Raw genomic sequence first — 23,841 nt, forward strand, 5'->3', positions numbered from 1 at the left:
ATCAATCTAGTATGTTATGAAGATGGTGCGGCAATAGTGGTTGTAAATAAATAAATTCCATCTTGTATCAGAAAGGTTCAATATCTCTTTCTCAGTTTCTAAAACAAAAATTTTGTTAAAGTGAGACAACCTAAATAGTTTAAACTAATTATTGATAATGAATCAATAGAACAAGTCGCAAGCTTCAGATATTTAGGAATTGAAATATCCAGCCATAATGATTATTACAACGAAGTCCGAGATCAAGTCAACAAAGCCTCTCAAGTGTCAGAATGTCTAAAATAGGTAATATGGAAAAATAAAAATATGCAAATTGACAGCAAAGTTAGAGTTTGTAAGACACGTGTGAGACCCATCTTGACATATTCCGTAGAAACACGAGCGGACACCACGAGAACGAAGAACCTGCTAAGAGCATCAGAGATGAGTGTCCTCAGATCGATCACCGGAAACGCTCTGCGCGGCCGGGTCAGAAATGACTTTAAACGGAAACGTGCGAAATCGAAGATAAAGTGCACTGGAGCAGATCCCGTAGAAGATTCTGGAGAGACCACATAAATAAAATGAGCAGCTATAGACTGGTGTCCATAGCAGCCAAATAATTGCCTTCCGGGCGGCGCCCACCTCGAAGACCCCCTAAGCGATGGAAGGATAGTTGGGCCTCATCACGGGAGACTGAGTAGTCTAAGTAGTGCAGATCGTCAGATCTACAAGAAGACAAAGAAGAAGAAGAATGTTTCTCGCTGTTGTTTATATTTAGTATTTTAATTTAACATTTTAACGTCAACTCATTCGAACGATTGATACCTGCAATTAAATACATCGGTAAAAGTGTTGTAACGAACCAAGAGAAAGCGTATTTTATAAAAGAATAGTCTGACGAAATAGTTTTTAGTAACATGTTTACAATTTGTTTCCAACTCATTATTAATTGTATCTTGTCCGATTGACCTATTTTTTCAGGACCCATTCTCAGAAACGGTACCCGATAACTGGAAATCTGTCTCGCCCTGAACATGTTTTAAAAAATCAGACAAACACAAATCGAAGATTATTTTACTACCGATTATTTTGAATCCACAGAAGATTTTTTATTCAAAATTAAATTTTAATACGTATTTATGTCTATCCATACAATTTATAATACTCCCAATGCGTTTTTTTTTTCGATTTATTCAGATAAAAAATATAAGTATGCAATATTACTACTAAATACAATTTTTATATAAATTCAATACATATTTTTACATTAACGTTTCCCATTACGTAAAAGAAAAAACAATTCTTGTGTAAATAGTGGAGAGTGACTTGTTTATTTTATGTTTAATGAATATTTTTTTTAGTATAACATATAAATTACAAAAAAAAAACTGGTGTTTTCAATCAATGCTATACAAAAAATAATTATAAATATAACTTATACTATCACTTTTTTCATAAATAATTTGTATTCCTGGCTACAATTTTTATTTCCTTTGTTAACTTCATTAAAGAAAAATATAAATAAAGGTAAAATTATGTAGTGCTGTAGTTGATTTTGATTTTGGGATTGAGATGTTACCAGTTGTTCTAGGTCGCGTACTTACGTTTTGAGACGTAAAAACACTACTATTTATGTTGTCTTTATGGGTTTGAAGGAAACAATTATTTTTAAATAACGATTTTACATAATGAACTCAATAATCTCGAACCCTATTTTTTTAAATAATTGAACAATGGGAAAAGCAGTATTTATTCGACCGGTAAAATATTTGTTTTAGGAGCACCACCCCATCCGATTATTTCGTACTGTAATATGGATTGGGCTAATGCGAAGTAAATTAGTTTTTTATTTTTCGATAGTTAAAATGTTTTTTAATCTTATGAATGCGTATATAAGTTTTCTCATTCTGTTTATAATATTATTTATTTGCTCCTTCTATTTTATATTTTTATAAATTATTATTCATAAATAGTTATGTTATGTTTTCAATGATTTGGAGGCAATAACAATGAAACTGAAATCCTTCATTGCATTTTGTAGTGTGGATACAAATATTTATAGGAGGTATAACTTGTTATTTCAATGTAAAAGTGATGAAATATTTTTATTAAGTATTCAGCGACAAAATATTGTCATCTAACCATTCTTTCCATGTATTAATATCTATATTTGATTTCAAATTTACTTCATCCCATGGAGATCCCCTTATAATGAGTACGGTGTCAGCAGCATATGAAATTATATCACCATTCATATTCTGTTTATTAAAAATATCTTTAACATATACAATAAATAAAATAGGTCCAATTACTGTTCCTTGATGTATCCCAAAATCTAAATTGAAGTTATTATAATTAATACTCATTTTGGGACAATATCACAATATTGCAACTGCACGCATAATTGAAGCATAAATAATGTATTGCGAAATGCAAAAAAAAATATTGTTTTTAAATTTAACAGTTGACAGAATGAACATATACCAATATACAGTATTCCATAAAATAAAACTTTTTTTAAATTCCTATTTTCTTTTTAAAACACCTTTATGATATTTTTATAAATGGCAGATTGTTTAATCAATCCTCGATCTCATGCTTTAATTAATATAACTTATGAAAATGTTACTGTTATTAATGTTACTGTTTTAATTAGGTTTTTGCGATCTAAATTAAAACCATCAGATTGTATAGAATGCAGATTTTATGGTAAATGAGTTTAAACACTCGCCAGATGTTACTGCGTAGACAATTACATTTTTATAATACATTATTGTCGAACGCTCTATCCAAAAATTGGAAATTTTGTATGAAATTTGTCAGTAAAAAAATTAAGTATTCATAGTTGACGAAGGCTACTGGAAATAGGACATGTTCTAACTTTTCTGAATTTGACAACGGATTTCACTAGTGACCAACCGAAACAATTTTTTTTAGCCGAAACGTAAACCGATATTTATTTGAATAAATTTAAAGTCACTTCGAGACACCTATAATTAAGCGTTTTTATTGTTGAACCTTGCAAGTTCTTTAAAATAAATGTTAGATACAATACACAATGAAATAAAAAGCATAAATTTAATGCGTAAATTTGTTTATATTTAAATTTATTTCAACAGAGAGGGAAAACATTTTTGAGAAGGGAATATGGAAGTCCTGGCATTTACAGGGCTTATGACCTGTCATTGGCTGGTTTAAGTGGCCATTTTACACACTGTAACATTCACCATTCAGCCCATGTTTGAACATCCACATTTCCTCAACTTCTCTATCTGTTGACTTTTGTGAAGTAAAAGAGCTGAAACCTTTATCACGTGGGTGAGATTCATCCGGTTTTCAGGCATTGAGATTTGTTTATGTTTAGCGCTTTTTGGTTCGTGGCTATCTTTTTAAACAAAATCATTATTTCACATCAAAACATACATAAATGAAGAAATATAAATAATTTATGGCATACAAATTTATTTTAAAAATTGCATAAAACAATATTCATTGAGTCAAATTTTGCTTCGAACTTGTGTGATTTTCTCTCCTTGTAATCGAGGGCTGATATTTATTTGATAAATCGAAATCGTCCATTTTTTTATATTTTATTTACATTGGTTGGTTGATCACGGTATTTCGTTAACGGTTTCAGCTTTTTTCGCTATCATTTTACAATTCGTTTATTACTCGTACTTTAAGCATTGCTTAGCGGAAAATATTTTTCCAGTGCAATAAATTAACTTATTACTCAAACAAATAAATTTCTTGCTCCGGCACTTTTTACTGAAGCAAAAAGATTTATGATTTAACGAAGGTTAATTTCATTTTACGAAAACTTTGTTTTCGAGCCCATGTCAATGGTACCAACTTGTAACAAATATTCGTCTTTTGTTTAAGTTTTTAATGCAACACTGCATCCTAAGTTTCATGCTGTATTCATAGTTTTTTGTTATAGAATATATACTTGTTTATGCTTTTAAAATTATAAATACTTTTATTAAAATCGGTAATATACATCAATTGTAAAACCAACTCCTCTAACCACGAGCATGTTACTTCATTAGAGAGGTAGAAACTTTAAGTATAAAATGTAAAAAAATATAAAACTTTTTTGATAAATAAAACAATCGATATTTTATTTTCAATGACGTATAATCAAAATGGCACGTCACAAGCGTGTAATAGATACCATTTCAATTCGTAGGTGTTTGCCTTCCTTGTATCTCTTTCTTTCATAAATATTTGTATGTATATGGATTTTTTGTTTACTGTTCTTACTATTAATATGTATTTCATTGCTACGTAAATATTTTTTTTTTAAACTTTTTTTTACCTATTATGTTTATAAAAAAAACAAAACAATATATTAAAAAAAATATAAATCTTGTGATTTGATCTTGTTTTTAAAATTACTAATGGTAACAATATTTTGAGTTTGTCCAAATCTTTGTAGACAAGGACTGGATTTAACTCCCTGGGGAGCTGTTAATATTAACATATTACAACAGAGATGAAGAACATTTTTTATAAGGTAATATAGAAGTCTAGGCATCTACAGGGCTTATGACCTGTCATTGGCTGATTTATGTAGCCACTTTACACACTGTGTAACATTCACCATTCTGCCCAAATTTTAACATCTATATTTCTTCAATTATTTCATTTGTTGATGTTTGTGAAGTTAAAGAGCTGAAATTTATTTATGCGCGTGAGATTCATCTAATTTAATTATTTCAGCTGGTGAATGTTGCACAGTGTGTAAAGTGGCCACTTAAACCAGCCAATGACAGATCATTAGCCCTGTAGATGACTAGACTTCTATAATACCTTCTCTAAAATGTTCTTCATCTCTGTTGTAATATGTTGGTATTAATAGTAACATAATATTTACTATATCTTAAATAAAGCTAGTATAGAAATATCTTGTGTATTTATTACACTTTAGTGTTTATTTCCCTTTATTGAATTTTCGGATATCAGTCCAAGAGGACTGAATTATATCCATTATATCCAAAATAATTATATAACTAAATTATACTTTCGTCAATGTGGTCGTTCCTTGTGCACGAAAAAACGTCTTAAGAGAATGGCAATGTCTGGGAATTCTGATGAATAAGTATTTAAACATTGTTTTTTCTTCACTCTCTCGCAAATGACTCCCTGGTACTGTGCGAAAAAGAAAACTGCATGTCGGACTAATTTTGCCTATCTTCAATCGACGTTTCGCTGTCCCGTTTGCCGCACTCGAAAACTGAACCTATTTGCTTGTTTTTTTTTTTTAGAAGGAGTATCAGAATACATACACCGTAGTCACATTTTTACATTGTATTCAATACACAACTTTGATTGCCATATAAATAATCAAATATACACTCGTTCGAAAATTTTTAAATAAGAAAGAAAACACAAAATATTAGTTCACAAAATATTCGTTGAATAAAAATAAAATGTGGTAAAAAGCTTATTTATAACTTTTATCTAAATCTCTAAAATTTGCTACCGCCACTCGCAGCAATACGGAAATATCACATACTACGAATACCGATTGAAATATATGAAATGGATGTAGAATAATTAATTGTATTTTCGAAATCAATATGGATATTGTGGAGAAACATTTTCATACATAAATACAAAAAAGAAATTTAATAAAAATACGTTGCTAGAAAAACGCAACATGTCTGGCCTTGACAGTTGTGACGTCAAGATTCGTGACAATGTTCTAAACAAATTTGAATGGGCGGGAACAAATAAACATGAATCGTGACGTATTAGGGGCGCGGCCAATGGAATGTCCGTTTTTGCGGGAATTCGAAACTACAGATTTAAAAATATGTTATATGCTACTAATAATTAGCAAAAATTTTTTTTTACTGGACATTATTTCATAGACCTTTGTTACTTTAAAAAAAGAGATTTTTCCCTATTCTGTAGAATGTTTCTTTATTTTATTAATTTTTGTTTATTTGTTAATCGAGCTTTTTCACCTAAGCATAGTGGGTATAATAATATTTTTACTCTCTGCCTAAGGGAAAAAAGCGTGATGGTAGTAGCAGTACCTACGTAGTTAATTGATTTAGCGTGTGGGTAAATTGTTAATACTCGTACATAATTAAATAATAAACATAAATGCCTGCTTAGACGATACCGCGTAATATATAAATTGCTTTTATGCCACAAAACTCATTTATTACAGTGCCTAAACAGGTGAAAATAAATTGGTTTGCCGGAAATCGGACTCGGAACCCACAAAGAAACGAAAATCCGGTTATTACTGGGCTTTAGGGCCTTTCTTTATAATTTCTTTGAACGGGGAATATCTTTGGCGCCTCGATTTTGCAATAAAATAAAAACCGGCTTACTGATTCGATTGGTTACTTGATTATTTTTCACTTTTGATCTTTCAAACAGGATTTAAATAGAATGTATCGTTTAAAAATGCTGTTGTAACTCCTCATAGCTGCCGGACACGGAGCTATGAGGAGTTATCTATATAGGTTTAAATTAAGGAATGATGAATATTGTCCATGCGATGATATTTCAGAGTATCGAACATCTGTTATTTCAGTGCCCATTTTTAAGTTTACAACGCCATAATCTTGAAGCAGAATGCAGGAAAGATGGAATATCCTTAACAGATATCCACACTGTAGTTTAAAGTAGTTATCACGCGCCATTGTTCTTGAACTTTACAGCAATGGTGATTGGACTCATAAAGGTAATAAACCAAAATCAGTTATCGAACATCCCATTTCGAAGACAAACAAAAACGATTTTTTCCGAGTACCTTAGTCTTGTACATGACACGTAAGGCTACTAAATACAGGGGTTCAAATATATATTTAAAAATTATAAAAAAGTACTTAATATTTTCATAACATGATATTATGATATACTCGAAATTCTTTGAGATTTATCTTCCCGCTTTTCGTCGATCTCTTCGCTATTAAAACGTTGACATAGCTTATCTCGAAATCGTGTATGCTAATCATGATCTTTAATATATTTTATACCATTTTTTTATTGCCCTTGTTTGTCTTTGCTACATAGTTTAATGTTCTTTTTGTTCAGTTTCTTGTACATATGTTTCTTTGTATAACTGTTGTAATTGGCTTAGGCCGTTTATATAAAAAATAAATAGGTAATTTTTGGAATATTATTAGAACTGTTATTTATAGACTTTATTTGGCATAAACCTCTGTTTTAAAACACAAACATTATTATCTACCTTCCATAACTCATTTCACAAATACAAGAATAACTAGATACTCCACCCTGATGCTGCAAAAACAATTAAAAATGCATACAACCTTCGGTCAAAGAGGATTGGCCTACTACTCGGTTAAAGTGTACAATCTACTTCCATTGTCTATAAGGACAATTACTAAATAATCATAATATAAAATTCCTATTAAGAAATGGATAGTGGAGGTGGGTTGCGCACGGATCGATGAGTGTAACAAGCAAAATAGGTAAAAAATTGTGTCCTGTTTATGAAATTTGGTCTACAAGTATAGATGAATTTGTCATGTTTTTTATGATTATTCTAGTTTATATTGCTTATTATGTTTAAGATGATAATTAAGTTAGTTAGATTGATGGCGTTTTTATTTTCTTATTATGATAACTTTGTTAAATAACTCATTTAAGGGATGTTTCACTTGTTGTTAAATGTTTCCCTCGGCATGGGACAGTGAGGGAATATTATTCTGTATATAAAAAAATACAAACATTGTAGAAGTTGAATGAATTTTACAACTAATAAACTCACTTCTGTTCAATGTACCTCATAGTCCTAACGCTCCTACATACCTGCCTGAAAAATTTCAACGCTTATCAGTTCATGGTTTACCTCTTCGTTCTAATTCTCAAGGCACTCTCTTAATACCCATCCACAATCTCTAACTCATATAGTGTCCATGCAGCTCGACTGTGGAATCATCTCCTATCCACCATCAAAGATGTTGCTACATTATCTCTCAGTTTAAATCACGTCTGAAGAAACATCTCCTTTCTCTTCCTTAATTTCTCCTCCTTTCCTTTTTCCTCTTTTTTCCTTTTTCCCAATTGATTTAAGGTAATTTATAAACAAATACGTTTATTTCTATTTTTATATATCTTGTTCTTTTTAATCTTTTTTTTTATTGAATATGTTCTGTAACTTAAATTATAAAAATAAAACTTTTATTTTATTGGTTGGTTGGAAGAAATTGCCATTTGGCAATAAGCCCGCCAATGTACAAATAACATAAAAAAAGTTATACAAAAGCGTAAAATACAAAAAGTTAAATAAATAAAATAAAATAAAAATCCACTAAGTTTTTTATCCCAAAACACATCATCTTTGAACTTGTTTCCATGTTCGGGGATTTCAAAACACGGGAACGTAAAACATTGTATTAGAAAATAAAATAATAATATGTAAGTAGGTAACCGAGAAAAGAGTAACATCTAATAAAAATATAACGTTTTACTGTTTACCTTTAAATCTTACGGTTGATTGGTTGAAATTTGGTATACTTAGTTCCCTTCAAGAGATCATTATAACAATAATATACGTCTACTTTCACCGCACATCAACATTCCGAATCGCTATTTATTATCCAATTATAGTCACCTATGTCGTTCGCATTTGAAACAAGATGATTTTTAAAACGTAATTTATTTATTTATTCGTGCTTTATTTAGTTACTTTATTAGCTTTAAGAATTTCATTTATCTTAATGTACATACATAAAATTATATCCTCAATATAATGATACTTTAACTAGGGCCAGTAAAACTGTTCTAAGACAGTCAAAAATACTTATTTTTACTAGCCAAAAACACAACAGTATGTTTCTAATACATAAATATATCGACCCCTCCTACGCATAATATCCGTAACCCACAAATGGTTGATTTTAATTTTTTATTGTATTTCGTCTATATTTTTAGTTCCGACGAAGAAAAAAAAAATTTTGTATTAATATTTCATGTTTGTTATAATGTACAGAATATTATCATTAGTGCTTCTTACGATTATATACATCGTTTATGAGTATCAAATAATTATTGTATGTTACTCATACAATATTTTTTTCAAATTAATTCTTGTCTAAAATGTTATATGTCATTCATACTATATTTTACTTCACGTCTTTTCTGTAAGTTAAATTAACTATAATATCGCATGTGCATTTTTACAAAAACCGCAAAATATTTTATGATTTTTGTAAGCTTTCATTAAAAATTATGTAAAAATGAATATGCATACCATTTTATTTCAAAATCGGTCAATATTTAGACTTAAACTGGACAAAAATATTTTTAAATCGTTCTCCTGTAAAATCACATTTTGTGGGTTACGACATTATACGTAGGAGGTGTCAATTAAGGTATATGTATGTAAAAACATTTAACGAAAAATTTAATCGTCTTGATATATTTAACACTCCATACAATATGTACAGAAGAGAATTAATAGGCTTGATTCATGCTCTTCATTCATAATTCATTTAATCATTAAATCAAATGCAATTTTTCACTCTTACTTTCATTTAATCATCCTTTACCACTCCTTATCAATTTCTTTCCTTTCCACTATCTCCTTGTTTTGTCCATATTTATCTTATTTTAATATGAAGTATATTTATTATTTATATAGTTTAAACTTCAAGCCGTCGTCGCTTTATTTAAGTATTATTTAGTGAATACATATAATTGGATGGCAGGCCCTACTATGTATACATTTTATATAGTTTTTAAAAAACAAAGAAATTCGGTTCCCTTATTAAAATGATCAAGAATTTTAAATTCGGTTCCATAATTAAAATGATAAAGAATTTTAAAAATTAAGCCATTTAAAATATAATTCAAACAAGAACATGTATTGTCCATATCAGCTGGCCGTATCAGCTATCATCATTAGACTCTCCGTAACCAATTTCACTTAGGAAAGCAATCAGTAACCTTTTTGGCTCGAGACTCTTACAGTATTTCCACAGCTGTGGCATTATATGATTATATTATTGTTTATCCTATGTAGGAGTATTGTCTCTGTTACTTTGAGAGAAAGAGCTTTTAACTATTTGTCGAGACATCAGATCGCTATTAGAACTCAGCGTCTTATAACGATGAGAATCTGGTGGTTGTGCGTCTCTCTTAGTGGGAATGACCACTCCAGCCTTCATTGAGTATTGCTGTCTGTTATCAAATTAGTCATTTGTTTAACTTTCTTTTTTCTTTATTCTGCAGACGGCCATCTTCACAGTAGTCCTGTTGCCTTTCCGGGTGATGGTGATCTGCTGGCTCCTGGTGACAGCTTGGTTCCTGGCCTGCATCGGCCTATATGGATTGAGCGAACATGACCTGCGCAGTGAGCCCATGACAGGATGGAGAAGGTAAAATATCAATTCTCTTTAGCATCACTAACTGGCATGAGCATAGTCGGCCTATTTCTGACTTTGTTTTGTAACACCCATCGATGGGCAGAATGATCTAGGAACTAATATTGTCTTTTGAACAAAAAAAGTTTTTTTTTATATTTTTAAACATTTTTGCTTTCTTTTAAGTTTTACTTGCTGTATTCAGTTTTTTTCACGCGTTTTTAAAAACATTTATTCAATGCAAAACATAAACAAACAAAAATGCATACAGTTTAGGTTAGGCTAAGTTGTTACATTACGAAAGAACAAATATTTTTACATGTACTTAGATTATACGCAGAATTATATAAATATATTCCGATATAAAATTGATGTAACTGTGGTTGCCCGCTATCTCACATTAACATAATTATACTTAGTCCAATTTATATTTATAAACAGCATTTTTTACATATAATAGATTGGATATTTTGTGTTTAAAAAGGTTTACACTCACAGTTATATGCAGCCAACCTACTTAATTTTGTTTTTCTTATGTGCGAATTTTTATATACACAATAATATAAAAACACTGTCCTGTAATACTGTTGATAACATAAATAAATAAATTTACACTTTTATACGTTAAAATTTAATACAAACTAATTAACGTAGACACTTAGGTATGTATTTTCATACCTAATTATTTGTAAGGGTGTCTTTAAAATCGTTTTTTTATTCAGTCAATGCTTTTAAAATGCAAATTGTGCATTGTTAACGTTTATCAAATGTTAGTTTAGAAATAGGTTGACTGACTTATAAAAACTAAATGTATATAACATTACTGTAATCAGAATATTTATCAAAATATGAATAATGTTTATAAATGTAATATAATTGGTGATGGTGGGATGAATTGGATAAGCATGCTTAATCATTATTTTAAGCTTCTAGGCTAGAAACGTTGAGGTTATAATATAAAAAGCACAAACAGTTAAGTGTTTTGTTTCGGTTTAAAGTAGGGCAATAAATAGTTAAACAATATATATATTTCAACTCTAGTAAATCTACATTCAAAATGAGAGCTCTCAATTTTTTTTTTGAACATGTATTTCTCTCTAGTTTTTTTGCCTTATAATTTCTTATGTATTTACTCATATGAAACACACGTACACTTCCAAACCCACCCTCCTTCCCACCCTCTCTCACCCTCACACACCAAAACCAAACCCCACAACCATATATACCCTTGCACACATACAGATAATTATTTTTAGTAGTTCATCTACATTCTTTTGTAATTTCACTGGATTTTTTTTATTGTATTTTCGCGGATCACTTTATTTACTTCATTGTTGGCTTACTTGTAATGTTTTATTAAAAAGAAAAAACCCAAATGTACCAAGGATATGAACAAAGCGAACTCAACTACAATACAAAGACTACAAAGGCAGCAAAACGAAATACTTAAAAACACATATACTTTAGACCTTACGCCGACCATAGAACTCTACAAAAAAAATAAAACACCTTGACATAGACGGCCTGATAAACTAGAAATACTTAAACTAATCCACAAAATAACACAAGGACTCATTGAAGACGATGAAATCCCGCTGACAAGAGTAACTGACATACACAATCACATCACGAGAAGATCACAACACTACCACATATAAACAGCTAAAACAAGAACAGATTAATCCCGACTTATAAACAATGGACTAAAAATGAACAATAATTTGTCTCGCAAATATCAAAACTGGCAAATATCAAGACAGGCGCCGTGGCGCAGTTGGTTAGACGGCTAACTGTGAGACTGGCGTCGCGGGTTCGATTCCCGCCAGTTGCAAGAAAGAAATTCAAGAAAGATTTACTTTATCAATTGGTCTGGGTGTTGTGGTGTATTTTTCATTGCTTCCTTCCATATCCTCTTTTTCTTACCTGCTGACAAGCCTTTAAAATAAAGACTTAGCGGGTTATTCCTTTAAAAAATAAAAAAAACAATGACGTCACCGAAATTCAAAAAAGAACTAAAAAATCTGATGAAAACCAACAAACTTATGTGATGATGTACAATGAGGAACTTCAGCCCTACGGGAAATTAAATACAAAATACGTTTTCATGCGCGCGGTAAATATTATACAATTGTGCTGCAGTTTCTTGAAAATATACGAAAAAAAATATACAAAATATTTTCATAAAAACGCACTATTTTGAACGACGTCACTGGTTTATATGAACCAACCAATGATGTGAAAGCTGTGAACGATATCCGGTTTGCTTGCCTTAAACGAACCAATCGGGAGAACTGACAGAGGAGAACCACTGCCGTCACACGCGGAGTTATTTCAGAAAAACAAAACTTTAAAGAATCATTGCGCTTATAATACGATGTATAAATTTTTTTTTTATAAAAATTGGTTTAGCTAAATAGTCTATTGACAATCATTTTTTTTAAAGAAAACACTTAACTTCCTCATTATAAACCGTAAAGTTTCTTATAGCATAATGAATAAATTAAAAATATATATATTTTATTGCCATTGTTTTCCCTAATAACTAAAATAAATGAATCTCCAATCAGTAAATTTGTATAAAACGAAAATTTATATCTTTGCACCTTATCATTATTTTGTCTTCCTGATTTAATCGTGTATAAATAGTGCGTCAATTCGAATAGTATATAGATTATTGATATAAATTGAGGTTAAATCTTATTGAATCTAGAATGATTCTTTTTTTTATTGACTTATTTTATTGCTTTATCCAAGTGTTATATCTAGCGAAGGTTTCTTTCGCTCTTCCTGCATTTAAATTGACCCACTTTCTTCGATAGAAAGTTCACATCGTTTGAATCCAATATAAATGCAGCATCGTGTAGAATTGCATTCACTTGCGTAATATTACATAACAAATAACGACTCGCAAGAAATTAGAACACAATAAGCTTTTCGAATATTTCTAACACCTGCACGTCGGACTGATTATACCTAACTAAAATCGAGGTTTCGCTGTCTCGTTTTCCGCCACCCAAAACTGACCCGATTTTTTTTTCTTTTTGAGAAAGAATATTAAAATGTTTTTTTTTGCGTCACTTCCTATTCCGTTTTTCAAAATGATTTTTTTTGTTTGTTTACCGTTACGTCCGAAGACGGCAGATAAAACTGGGCGGTTTTGTGGGTTTTTGGATGGTCTTAACTCCCATAAGAAACAATTCATCTAAAAATCACTCCTCTAGTGCCATAATTCAGGGAGAAAATACGGGAATACATTTGTATGAAGGAAGGTAAGACCGCGTTTCTTCTTTAGTTTTTTTTCTGTGAAGATTTTTGTGTAAAAGCCCTCGCATAATTTATGTTTTAGAATAAATTATCCTTGATACTTTATGTGTATTAATCGACCCATACACATTATTGAATATATAGGCGGCCTCCGTGGTGCAGTGGTTAAGACGCTTCACTCACGCCCGGAAGGTTCCGGGTTCGATTTTCGGTGAGAACGGAAAAAATAAATGTGATTTTTCTCAAGCCTGGGTGTTCTGTGCTGAGATTCACAACTGTTATTGGGCCTCCTGGCTTGTGGTGAATAAAAGGAAAAAAGTTATTCCGTTTATTTTTTAACCTCTATATTTTTCATTATTAGTTCAGGGGGATAATGAATACAGTTAATGAATACAGATAATGAATACAGTACAGTATGTGTAAAATAGAACCAGTGCTTTGAACGAGCGTTTACGAGCCAAAAGCTACTCTCAGGTGAAAATCCTGTAAAAGGAAATCGAGTGCGGATAAGGCCATCTTTTAGTGTCGTTGTTAGCAGATTCGCCTACCTTGCTTGAGGTCTGGGGTTCAATTCGTGGCAGGGTTGAAATATTTATTTGAATGGTGATTTAAGACAGTAAATTTTCACTATCCCTGGACTGGTATCTGTCGCTTAAGACCGATCATCTCCTTAATGTAACAGATGATCGAGATTAGCTGCATTTTTGTTCCAATGTAGTGTTATATGCACCATCGGGTGCAAACATAAGTATGATGATGATTAAGTGTTTTGCTCCTTATAGAAATTTGAAATTTTTTCATGAATACATATTATATTTATTTATAGATATATATTATTTTATAGGCAATGCAAAGGCCTAAGCACCATTTTGCGCAGCTAAAAGATTGATGGTGATAATTACGAAAACTCCTCCACATTACTCTTATCTCGATTAAATGGTGCATAAGGCATTTATTTTTATGTATTTGTTTATTTAATATTTCACAATAATAAATTATATAATTTAATCAACAACGTATTCCTCACTGGAAAAACCCGTGTCGAGGAAGACGTTTTACAATTTTAGTTTAGTGTGATGAACATATACTATATATATATATATTTATGTTTTTACACAATCAATTTTTTTAGACTTTTTACATAGATATACAAAAAATAATTGATTTTAAATATAAACATATTGTTACAAATCTCAACTAAACGTAGGTAGCCTGGATTAAAGGAATCATACGGAGACCATATTTTTCGGGTCAATTGCATTTCTGTCCATTAAAATATTTATTATTTTCTGCTTGAATTTTGAGTATTTTGATGTCCCGAACATTTTTTGAAAGACTGTTAAAGGATTTAGATCCAATATATAAGTGGTAATATTGACCATACAATGAAAAAATTCAAAATCCAAAAATTCGAAGAACGTCCATAACAGCCGCTGTTTCGAACACATATACCGAACTGGTGACAATTGGAAACTTTAACATTGTCTTAAGGATTCTTTTTCGAGCTACTTTTAGGGGATTAAGTGCATCGCAGTACCTATTGCTATCGTGAATCCGGGTTGAGGTCTTGTGGCTAGTTTTTCGGACTCACACATCAGAGGTCCGAAATTTAAACCCCACTGTACCACAACTTGGGTCCCACTTTCTAATTATGAGTTATTTACAACTCATAGGAAATGGTATCCAAAATTGTTTTTTTTTATTTTATATAGTCTTTATTCAATAAAATATACACATTATTACAATATTAATACATTATAAAGAAAACACAGTATTAAAATATTTTTTATCCCGATAAACTATTCAATAATAGTTTGTCATCGGGTGCTCAGACATTAGTTTTAATTAATAATCAAATAAAAAGAGTACATATATAATACTGTATACGTTTAAAATAATGAACATAAAATAAATTAAAATAATGAACAGATAAAAATAGTTTAAAGAAATATTTTATTTTTTACGTAAGACAATAGAGTATAATAGTACAATTAAAATTAAAGAATAGCAATTCACTCGAATATATTTTAAATATTAGAAAAAAATTCAACACTTATATATAAAAGTGTGTGCTCATAAATGTAATCAAAACAAGATAAAAAATGAAACACAGTCAATCGAAAATTTCAATTTATATCTACAGAAAAAATAAAAATAATAAGAAATTTAAAAGTACCTATTAAAATTGAGATCTAAAAAATTTAAATAAAATAAGAAATAAATAAAAGAAAAGGTAGGTAGGTAAAGGTTTGGGTAGGTAAATCATAAAAATGCAGAAATGCATTTTTTTATTTAAAAAAAAACATATATTCTTACGAAATATGATCATTTGCTTTATTATAACCCTAATCATTATGATGTTGCATCGTATACTGAGTGAATTATCCAACTTTCCAATTAAGAATTTAGTCCATTCGTGATGAAAACGTACCTTACTTTAATTTGTTTGGTTGAATGCGGTATTCGTATTTCCCAAAACTAATTTCAAAATGCTATCACATTAAAAGTTTGTCATAATACGGCGGCGGCTTTATTAGGCAATTTTAACGCTTTCTGGAGAGTCCTAGCTCCTATGAAATACGTCTTATTTTTTGTAAAACACACCTTGGATGGATATGTCAAGATGTCAGCAATGGATATTAATTTATAATTTTAAAAAAGTTATTGCACTGGTGCCGACATCTAGGGATGAATACGTTTGTATAGACAATGGCTGCCTACATTTCCTCCTTAAAGGATATGCGACAAAGAGTGATTTGATGAATTTTTATTTCAATATAGTTTAGGTCACTCTCCCGCAAATGGCTCCCCGAATACTGTGCGAAAAAGATAACTGCACGTCGGACTTATTATGTCTAACTTAAATCGACAAAATAAAGGTCTCGCATTTCCGTCTTCTCAATCTCAAAACTGAACTGGTTTTTTTAATGAAAAGTATCCGAACGAAATTTTCTGTGTCGATACGTTTTGCTTTTTCCCAAAATAGTTATCATATTTGTATTCCGTTCATCCGACGACGACTGATAAAACAAGACGCTTTTAAGGGTTTTTGGATGGTTATGATATAAAATTATAAAAATAATGATGATAAAAAACAATCTATAAAAAAAAAAAAAAAAAACGGTATGGCCATTAGACTCGCCAATGGTGAATATCTAGAGTGTTCATAAAAATATATCTCTAGTGCCATAATACAGAAAGTAAATACTGGAATACGTTTGTATGAAAAATGTCAGACATGCCCTTCGGTTGAGACGGATTTTGACATGATCAGGCTTGAGATTTTGATGTATCTGATCATGCCGCGGCTTTTTTTTTTTTTTTCATAAAAAAGAAATATTTGCGTTCTTATGATTTACTCAAATATTTCATTTTTAGGGCCATTTTCAACGAGTTGTAAATAACTCACTATTAGAAAATGGAAATAAAGTTGGAGTAGAGTGGGATTCGAACCGCGGACCATTGGTCCGTAAGTCCGAGACACTAGCCACAGGACCACAACCCGATTTATTTTTGGTTGTCCTCATCCTACTTCTCCATTCATTCTTTTGTCATCTATTCATTCCATGTGACCAAACCACTTAATGACCCTTTTTTAAAATTATCTATTATACATCTCTTAATTATCATCAATTGTACTCCTGTCTGAATTTATCACAATCTTTCCAACTGAACCTGTAACTATTATTCTTATTCTTAGTGGTAGGGGTCAGTGCTATGCAAGCTCCTGACGTCGCTGCGACCTGTTAAGATCTATTGTGACGGGTCCCCGCGAATAGTTCTCACTTCTCACCCTCCAAGCCCAGGTATATAAAGAGCCTGGCTACTGTGTGGAATGCGAGAGTTTACATTATGCTAAATCTTCCCCTCCAAGCTCAAATCCGTAAAGTATCGAGCTATGGTAGGGGGCGAGCTCTTTAACATCCTCAGGTTTAACCAGGGGTCCCCCGGGGATAAGGCTCCTTTTATGGTGTAAAGCATCACATTCACAAAAAATGTGTATAGGTGTTTCTTCTTCTGCACTGCTGAACCTACATCTAGCAGATTCGGAAAGGTTCATAAGGTGTTTGTTTAATGTGCAGTGCCCTGTAAGCAGTCGCGTGCACAGAGTTTTAAACTAGGGTAGGCAGTAGAAAAAAAAGTACGTTTTATTGAAGTAATATATCTTACCAAACAGTTTCCTTCACTCGTCACATTAGTTTGAATCACTATGTTGTTGACTTTTTAGTTTTTGTTGAAATTACCTAAGCCACATCGAATATCCAAATAAATGCTGAATTTATATTATATATTACAAGCCAAGTATTGAATACATGAAGTGGCCGATAACTTTGTTCACAATTTTAAAATAATAAATTCCGTTTTTCAACTTATTTGTATGTCAAAATTACGCGCCTTTCTTTTGTTAAATATTTTGTAACATCATCGTGAAAACTGCCAGAACGCTTTAAATCCAAATATATGCATTGATTAAACACACATTTCCGTCACTATCACAAGTTTCACAAAACTTCATTTAAATTTTTTCATTAACAAAATAAATATGGACTCTATTCTCGAATGTAAAAAAGAAATAAATTTAAGGTTATTTATCTGAAATTTGATATTTGACTGTCTTTTGTAAAATAATAATAGAAAAAAACGCTAGATATCAGTAACGTGTTTGTTTTTTCGTTCTAAAACAATTTCTAAAAAAAGCACTGCCTTAAAACTAGCCCATACATGCGTAATTACAACTGAAAAATAAACCACACACACACGCATTTATCATGTATATAACACTTATACATGAAACAAATTAGGCATATTTAGTTCATGCCTCTGCCGTTAGCGGCGCGCTGATCGGAACGAAATACGACTTAACCGAAATATATTTGGCGCATTTTTCAAATTTTACAAATAGTAAATCGTATATTTTTACTTTTTGTTATTGTCTTAATAAAATTCCTAGTAGGGTAGGCACTGCTTATGTGTTTATATGGAGCGCACGCCACTGCCTGTAAGGGCTCTAGTGATAACCCTCACTTGATTTCGGTTGAGCTTTATTAGGTCAAAAGCGAAACTTTGCCAGTACCCATTTATCAGTAACCTGTAAGTAAGAACTATCTTTTTTGCACTGAAGATAATTTCTTCTCTAGTAAACCAATTCCCTTCATTTTAACAATAGCGACATTACTTTAATTACAGTACCGTAGAATGTAATACGTTTTCAGTTTTATGTAATATTTTGAAAGCCAACTCAATAATTGTACAATGTACGCGCATTGCGAGAATTGCTTTTAGTCTTTAATATCAGGTTAAAAAATCTCACCACACATCTTATTGAGTAAGTATTTGGACATCGGGTGAAAGTATACTAATTTATATTAAGTTTGAAAGATTTTTTTAGAATACAAATTTAGTTTTTTTGGATTACTTCATTCTCATAATTAAGACATTAAAAAATCTTGAAATCCACAAAACAAAAGTATCTATTAAAATCTACACCATAAAAGATTTCAACAATGGTCTAGTTAGAATATATAACGAACATAATAAATTGATATGTTTTACTAGTTGGTAAAACTTATTAAAATTAAGCCGTGTCAGAATTATTTAAGATTTCTTATCTTCTTATTATGCATCAATTGTTTCGCATACATTTTTATTAATTTAATGTGCGGTGTTAATTCAATTTTATATAAGTATTTTAGAAAAATTTACCAACAGCATCATGTTCTCATTGCTTATGTTTTTTTTCTCTACCCACGTAAACTAAAAGAGTATAATATCTAAATACACCGCAGCAAATTGTGAAAACATCAATAATATTTATTATTTTAACATATTATTACAACAGAGATGGAAAACATTTTAGAAAAGGGAATATGGAAGTTCAGGCATTAGAGGTCTAATAAGACCAGGTTATAACCTATCATTGGCTGGTTTATGTTGCCGCATTACACACAGTGTAATATTCCTCATTCAGCCTAACATTCAAGTTTCTTCAACTCTGCCATCTTCCAGGGCTCTTTTTAGCTTTAAAAATACCGCAACGAAAGACATGATATTTTAAAAATTACAACAAATAAAAACCATTTGTAATAATAATACAATTTATGAAGATCTAAAAATCAGTTCACATCTTTATTTATGAACAAATAATATGCTTCTCAATTTATACATTCAATATTAGAGTGCTCTTTACAATTTACTTATTTTATTTATTTATTATTATTTTATTTTATCAACATAAACGGCAAATCTGCCTTTTACTAAAATTTATAATACTAACACATTTGGCTTAATATTTTATTTTTTTAAACAAGATTTATAAAAAAAATCAACCTGAAAATTATACAAGATTTATATTTAAAAAATTAACCTAAAAATTATACAGCATATTCAGTATAAATGTTAAACAATTCAAGAATAAATGTAAAAAACAAAATTAAATAATAAAACATTATACAGTAATACAACAAGAAAATCATAAGTACTGTTTCATACAGCTGAACAAAACACTGTATATATTATGAAATGCATGAATAAATAAATATAATTACCATTCCCCATCTTTGAAAAAGTTCAAAAGGTTTGTTCTATAGGAAAAATACCCTACACTAAATATATCAGATACGTGGGAATAACTATTGCCGAGTTCATAAAGTCTGTTTAATACGGCATTACAAGTATACATGTCCGTGAATTGTTGCTACAAAACGGTGGCACCTGTCTAGTCATTCTTCTTTCTTATACGCATTTAAATCTAAGACCGGTCCATTCCGGAAGATGATCGACTCTGTTGAGGAACGTGTTAAAGAGATGCGAGGTTTTTTAAATGTTTTATTTCTTCATTTTCTTTGCGAGCATTTCTCATCCCAAAAACTTGAATCGACCTGCGAATAATAAATGCGGTTGGATCCGATGTTCCGCAAATATTAAATATTTATATTTATTAGGTACATATTTTATTAGACCTACATAATATTGACTTATGTAATGAAACACTTGAATTGTAATTTGGTACCTTTCATGTAAAATCCCTCTGAGCGTATATAATAAATTAAATTAAATAAAATATATATGGCATTGAGTAATTTGTAAAATATGTATATAACTATTAACGCATGGAATTCCAAAATATGAATTAAACGTTAAATGCATAGAAAGCCAGATATGGCTAAATAAATATAACCTTAAATGCAGGCATGATAATAATTTTTCTCTCGGCAAAGCACCCCAATTTTGGGTGATAAATGCCTCCATTTACCAAATTTATTGTTGAAATAGTTATTAACGAAAGAGTTGACAGTATTTAACAAGCGGATCACAATTACACAGCTTATAGTAGAACAGGACTGAACAATAAAATAATAAAAAATAATATATTTTATTTTCATGCACATTATTTTTATTTCGTAATTAATTTAGTTTGTAATACTTCGTGTCTTAAACATTTTTATATATTTTCAAAATGTTTGACCACAGGACAGAACAGTTCAGGGTTCAAGGAAAGAAGATGCTGAACACTAAGTGGAAAAGATAGACCCAATAAGTAAATGTCTATAAAAAATTCGTCATAAGGTAACAATCTGTAGTTAAATAGGACGTTATCTGCAGTCCAATCTTCCTCTTCACGCAAGAACATATCTGACTATAGAAATAAACGACATTATTGTAATGATGAATGCCGTTTAACTTACCAAATTATTATCAAATGTATTTACCCTTATTCTGTCTTCATGAAGAATTTTTATTTTAGTTAAACTATAATTTAGTAAATGGGGTGTAGAATTCCAACCGTCCATGCGCTCAGTCAGTAGCTGCAAGACTTGTTGTAATCCAACTTCTATTTTTATAAATTTGTTTTTTATTTCATTTAAAAATATCACAAAAACTCTAAACTTAATTGTCAAATAAAAAATAATTAAATGTAAATAGGGGCTAGATTTCTTATGGTTCATGCGCTCCGTAGCTGCAAGACGTGCTGTAATCTAGCTTCGAAATATCATAATTGGAAACGAGGAACTATAATCCCAACCGTCTATGCGCTCTGTAGCTGCAAGACCCGCTGGGATATTTATTTATTGTACAGCGCCCTTCCGGAGATTTTCACAATAATAGCGCTATATAAATTATTGAAATATACATTAAGTTTTATGTCATTTCTTTGTTTTTTTTATTAAAACATAGTCCAAAAACGATTGCGTATTACTAACATTATTTATTTATTATATTTAATATTTATTATGACTTATTCAAATTTGATTTTTCAAAATATGATACATTTTAAGGTTTTATCCTTTGAAAAAATGAGTCGTCGTGAATTTCCAAAACCCGCTATCTCCCTATGGTGGCCATAAGAACAACTTAAAGTATATGTATTAATTTAAATTTCTGCTTTTACTAGATGAACTTATAAAATTAGAAACCGTAAAAAAACCATGTCATCTGAGTCATCTTGATAATTTATTTTTTTAATTTCAAGTAGTACTGCAAAAAAATGTACACGCTTGTGCATCAATGCATTTTATTATTTGAACTAAAAACATGTACAAAGACACTCTCTTTTATTCTTCATTGACATCAAAACAATTTTCTCTTATCGCCTCTACTCTTTATGACTCAATCTGCTAAGAATTCAAACGATCCTATCAATGGTCAAAACTATAAATTACAATCGCGTCTAATCTGTCTGGCATTTTAATGTTCTGAATTTTATTGATTATGTTCAGATCGACTAAATCTAAGTCTCAATAAATAATATCCGCCTCTTTCTTTTTATTTCGTGTCAACTTTTAAAATTTGCAGCTATAAAACACTTTTATATATTTTATGGCAGTGGAGAAAGATCGTTTGATGCGGATCGAGACAATTCCAAGTGAGAACAAGGTCGAAGAATTCTAATTGGAATGCTTAGTATTAAAAGAGTCTATAAAATCCACTTTTCACGTCAGGATATTGATCACAATTTATCACTTTGTGACTCCAAGCACGGCTCACCTGTGGACGCTTTCTCTCCACCTAGAACAGTATGTGCTGTTCCTAACACTTGGTGTAGATCTAATTATTCGATAATTAATTATATAAGTGTCTTATAAGTGTCAAAGTACCAAATCGATGTACAAGATTGACGTCTACTGTTGTTGTGGCGTCTGATAGACATAATTATTTTGTAAATTTTCCAATCGTCAGACTACACCGGCTCGGAAACGAGTATTAAAAAAATGTTACATTTCGTTTTCCGTTTTAATTTTTTCGAATCAAAATTCTTACGACGATAAAATCAAAATAACTTACAGTATTCGAATGCTGTAAAAATCACTTTAATTTTTTATATTTTCCTTACTTACTTCTAATTCGTTAGTAGACTATTAAACTTATCAAAAAAAAAAATGTATTTTTTAAAATTATTAAATTCATTAATTGGCTGAGGCCGACTAATCCTCACTCGAATTATTTTAGCAAAAATTTCACGGTAGAAAATTAAGAAATAAAACGAAAAAATCTTATAATATACATGTATCTGACCACCCTTATTTTACCGGATCGAGAGGATTGGCACAATACATGCTTACATTCACCTGAACACTTACTCTCACACAAACACACCCTTTCACATATATATTTATACGCACGCATACATTAAAAAATGTACCATGATTGAATATGCATGATTTCAATTTCAAAACTTTGCTTGTCTGTTTTTAAACCTTATCTTTACTATGTAATTTAATCATTGTTGGCTGTATGTTTCTCTAAAATAAATAAATAATACGTGTGAAACAGTCATCTATAAGACAGATGCAGTCACTCAATTCTAGCTTTATTAATTAATATAATTAATAAATTATATAATTCGTATAATAAGATTTCAGATCTCAAATAAAATCTCCCTTCCCTCAATTAAGAAAATATGAAATGTAACTTTAGCTTAGTTTTAGAGTGTACGTTTACATATTAAGTTGTAAAGCGCCCTTGGGGTGATTTTTCACGAAAATGTCGCTATATAAATCAGACAAATATTATCATTATTATTATAGGCGACTCATTTAAAATTTGTCTCCGAAATTTGCAAGTAATTTATTTAGTCTGAAAATAGACATCAAACGTCGCCGTTGGGGTTACAAACGATTACAAACGCTATCTTCATCGGTAGGCAACTAGAGAGTATAAATTAACATCGATGTTTATGTACGAACATGTGTATATTTGTATGAAGAATCTAAGTATGTTTGTCGGCAACCTGTAATTGATCATG

General features: G+C 30.5%; 1 protein-coding gene across 1 annotated transcript in view; it reads left to right on the forward strand.

Annotated features, from left to right (window-relative positions):
* Window positions 1–23,841, forward strand: part of LOC148274061 (lysophosphatidylcholine acyltransferase-like) — a gene marked incomplete at its 3' end in the record, with an annotated part of 114,999 nt that overhangs the window by 37,582 nt on the left and 53,576 nt on the right. Inside the window, exon 2 of the mRNA XM_088237691.1 lies at window positions 10,204–10,349. Coding sequence (XP_088093817.1) covers window positions 10,204–10,349 — 146 coding nt within the window. The remainder of the gene's footprint in view (window positions 1–10,203; window positions 10,350–23,841) is intronic.

The sequence above is a fragment of the Micrasema longulum genome, unplaced genomic scaffold (assembly GCF_059751315.1).
Source record: "Micrasema longulum isolate JH-2025_06_02 unplaced genomic scaffold, ASM5975131v1 h1tg001767l, whole genome shotgun sequence".
In the NCBI taxonomy this organism is placed as follows: Eukaryota; Metazoa; Arthropoda; class Insecta; order Trichoptera; family Brachycentridae; genus Micrasema; species Micrasema longulum.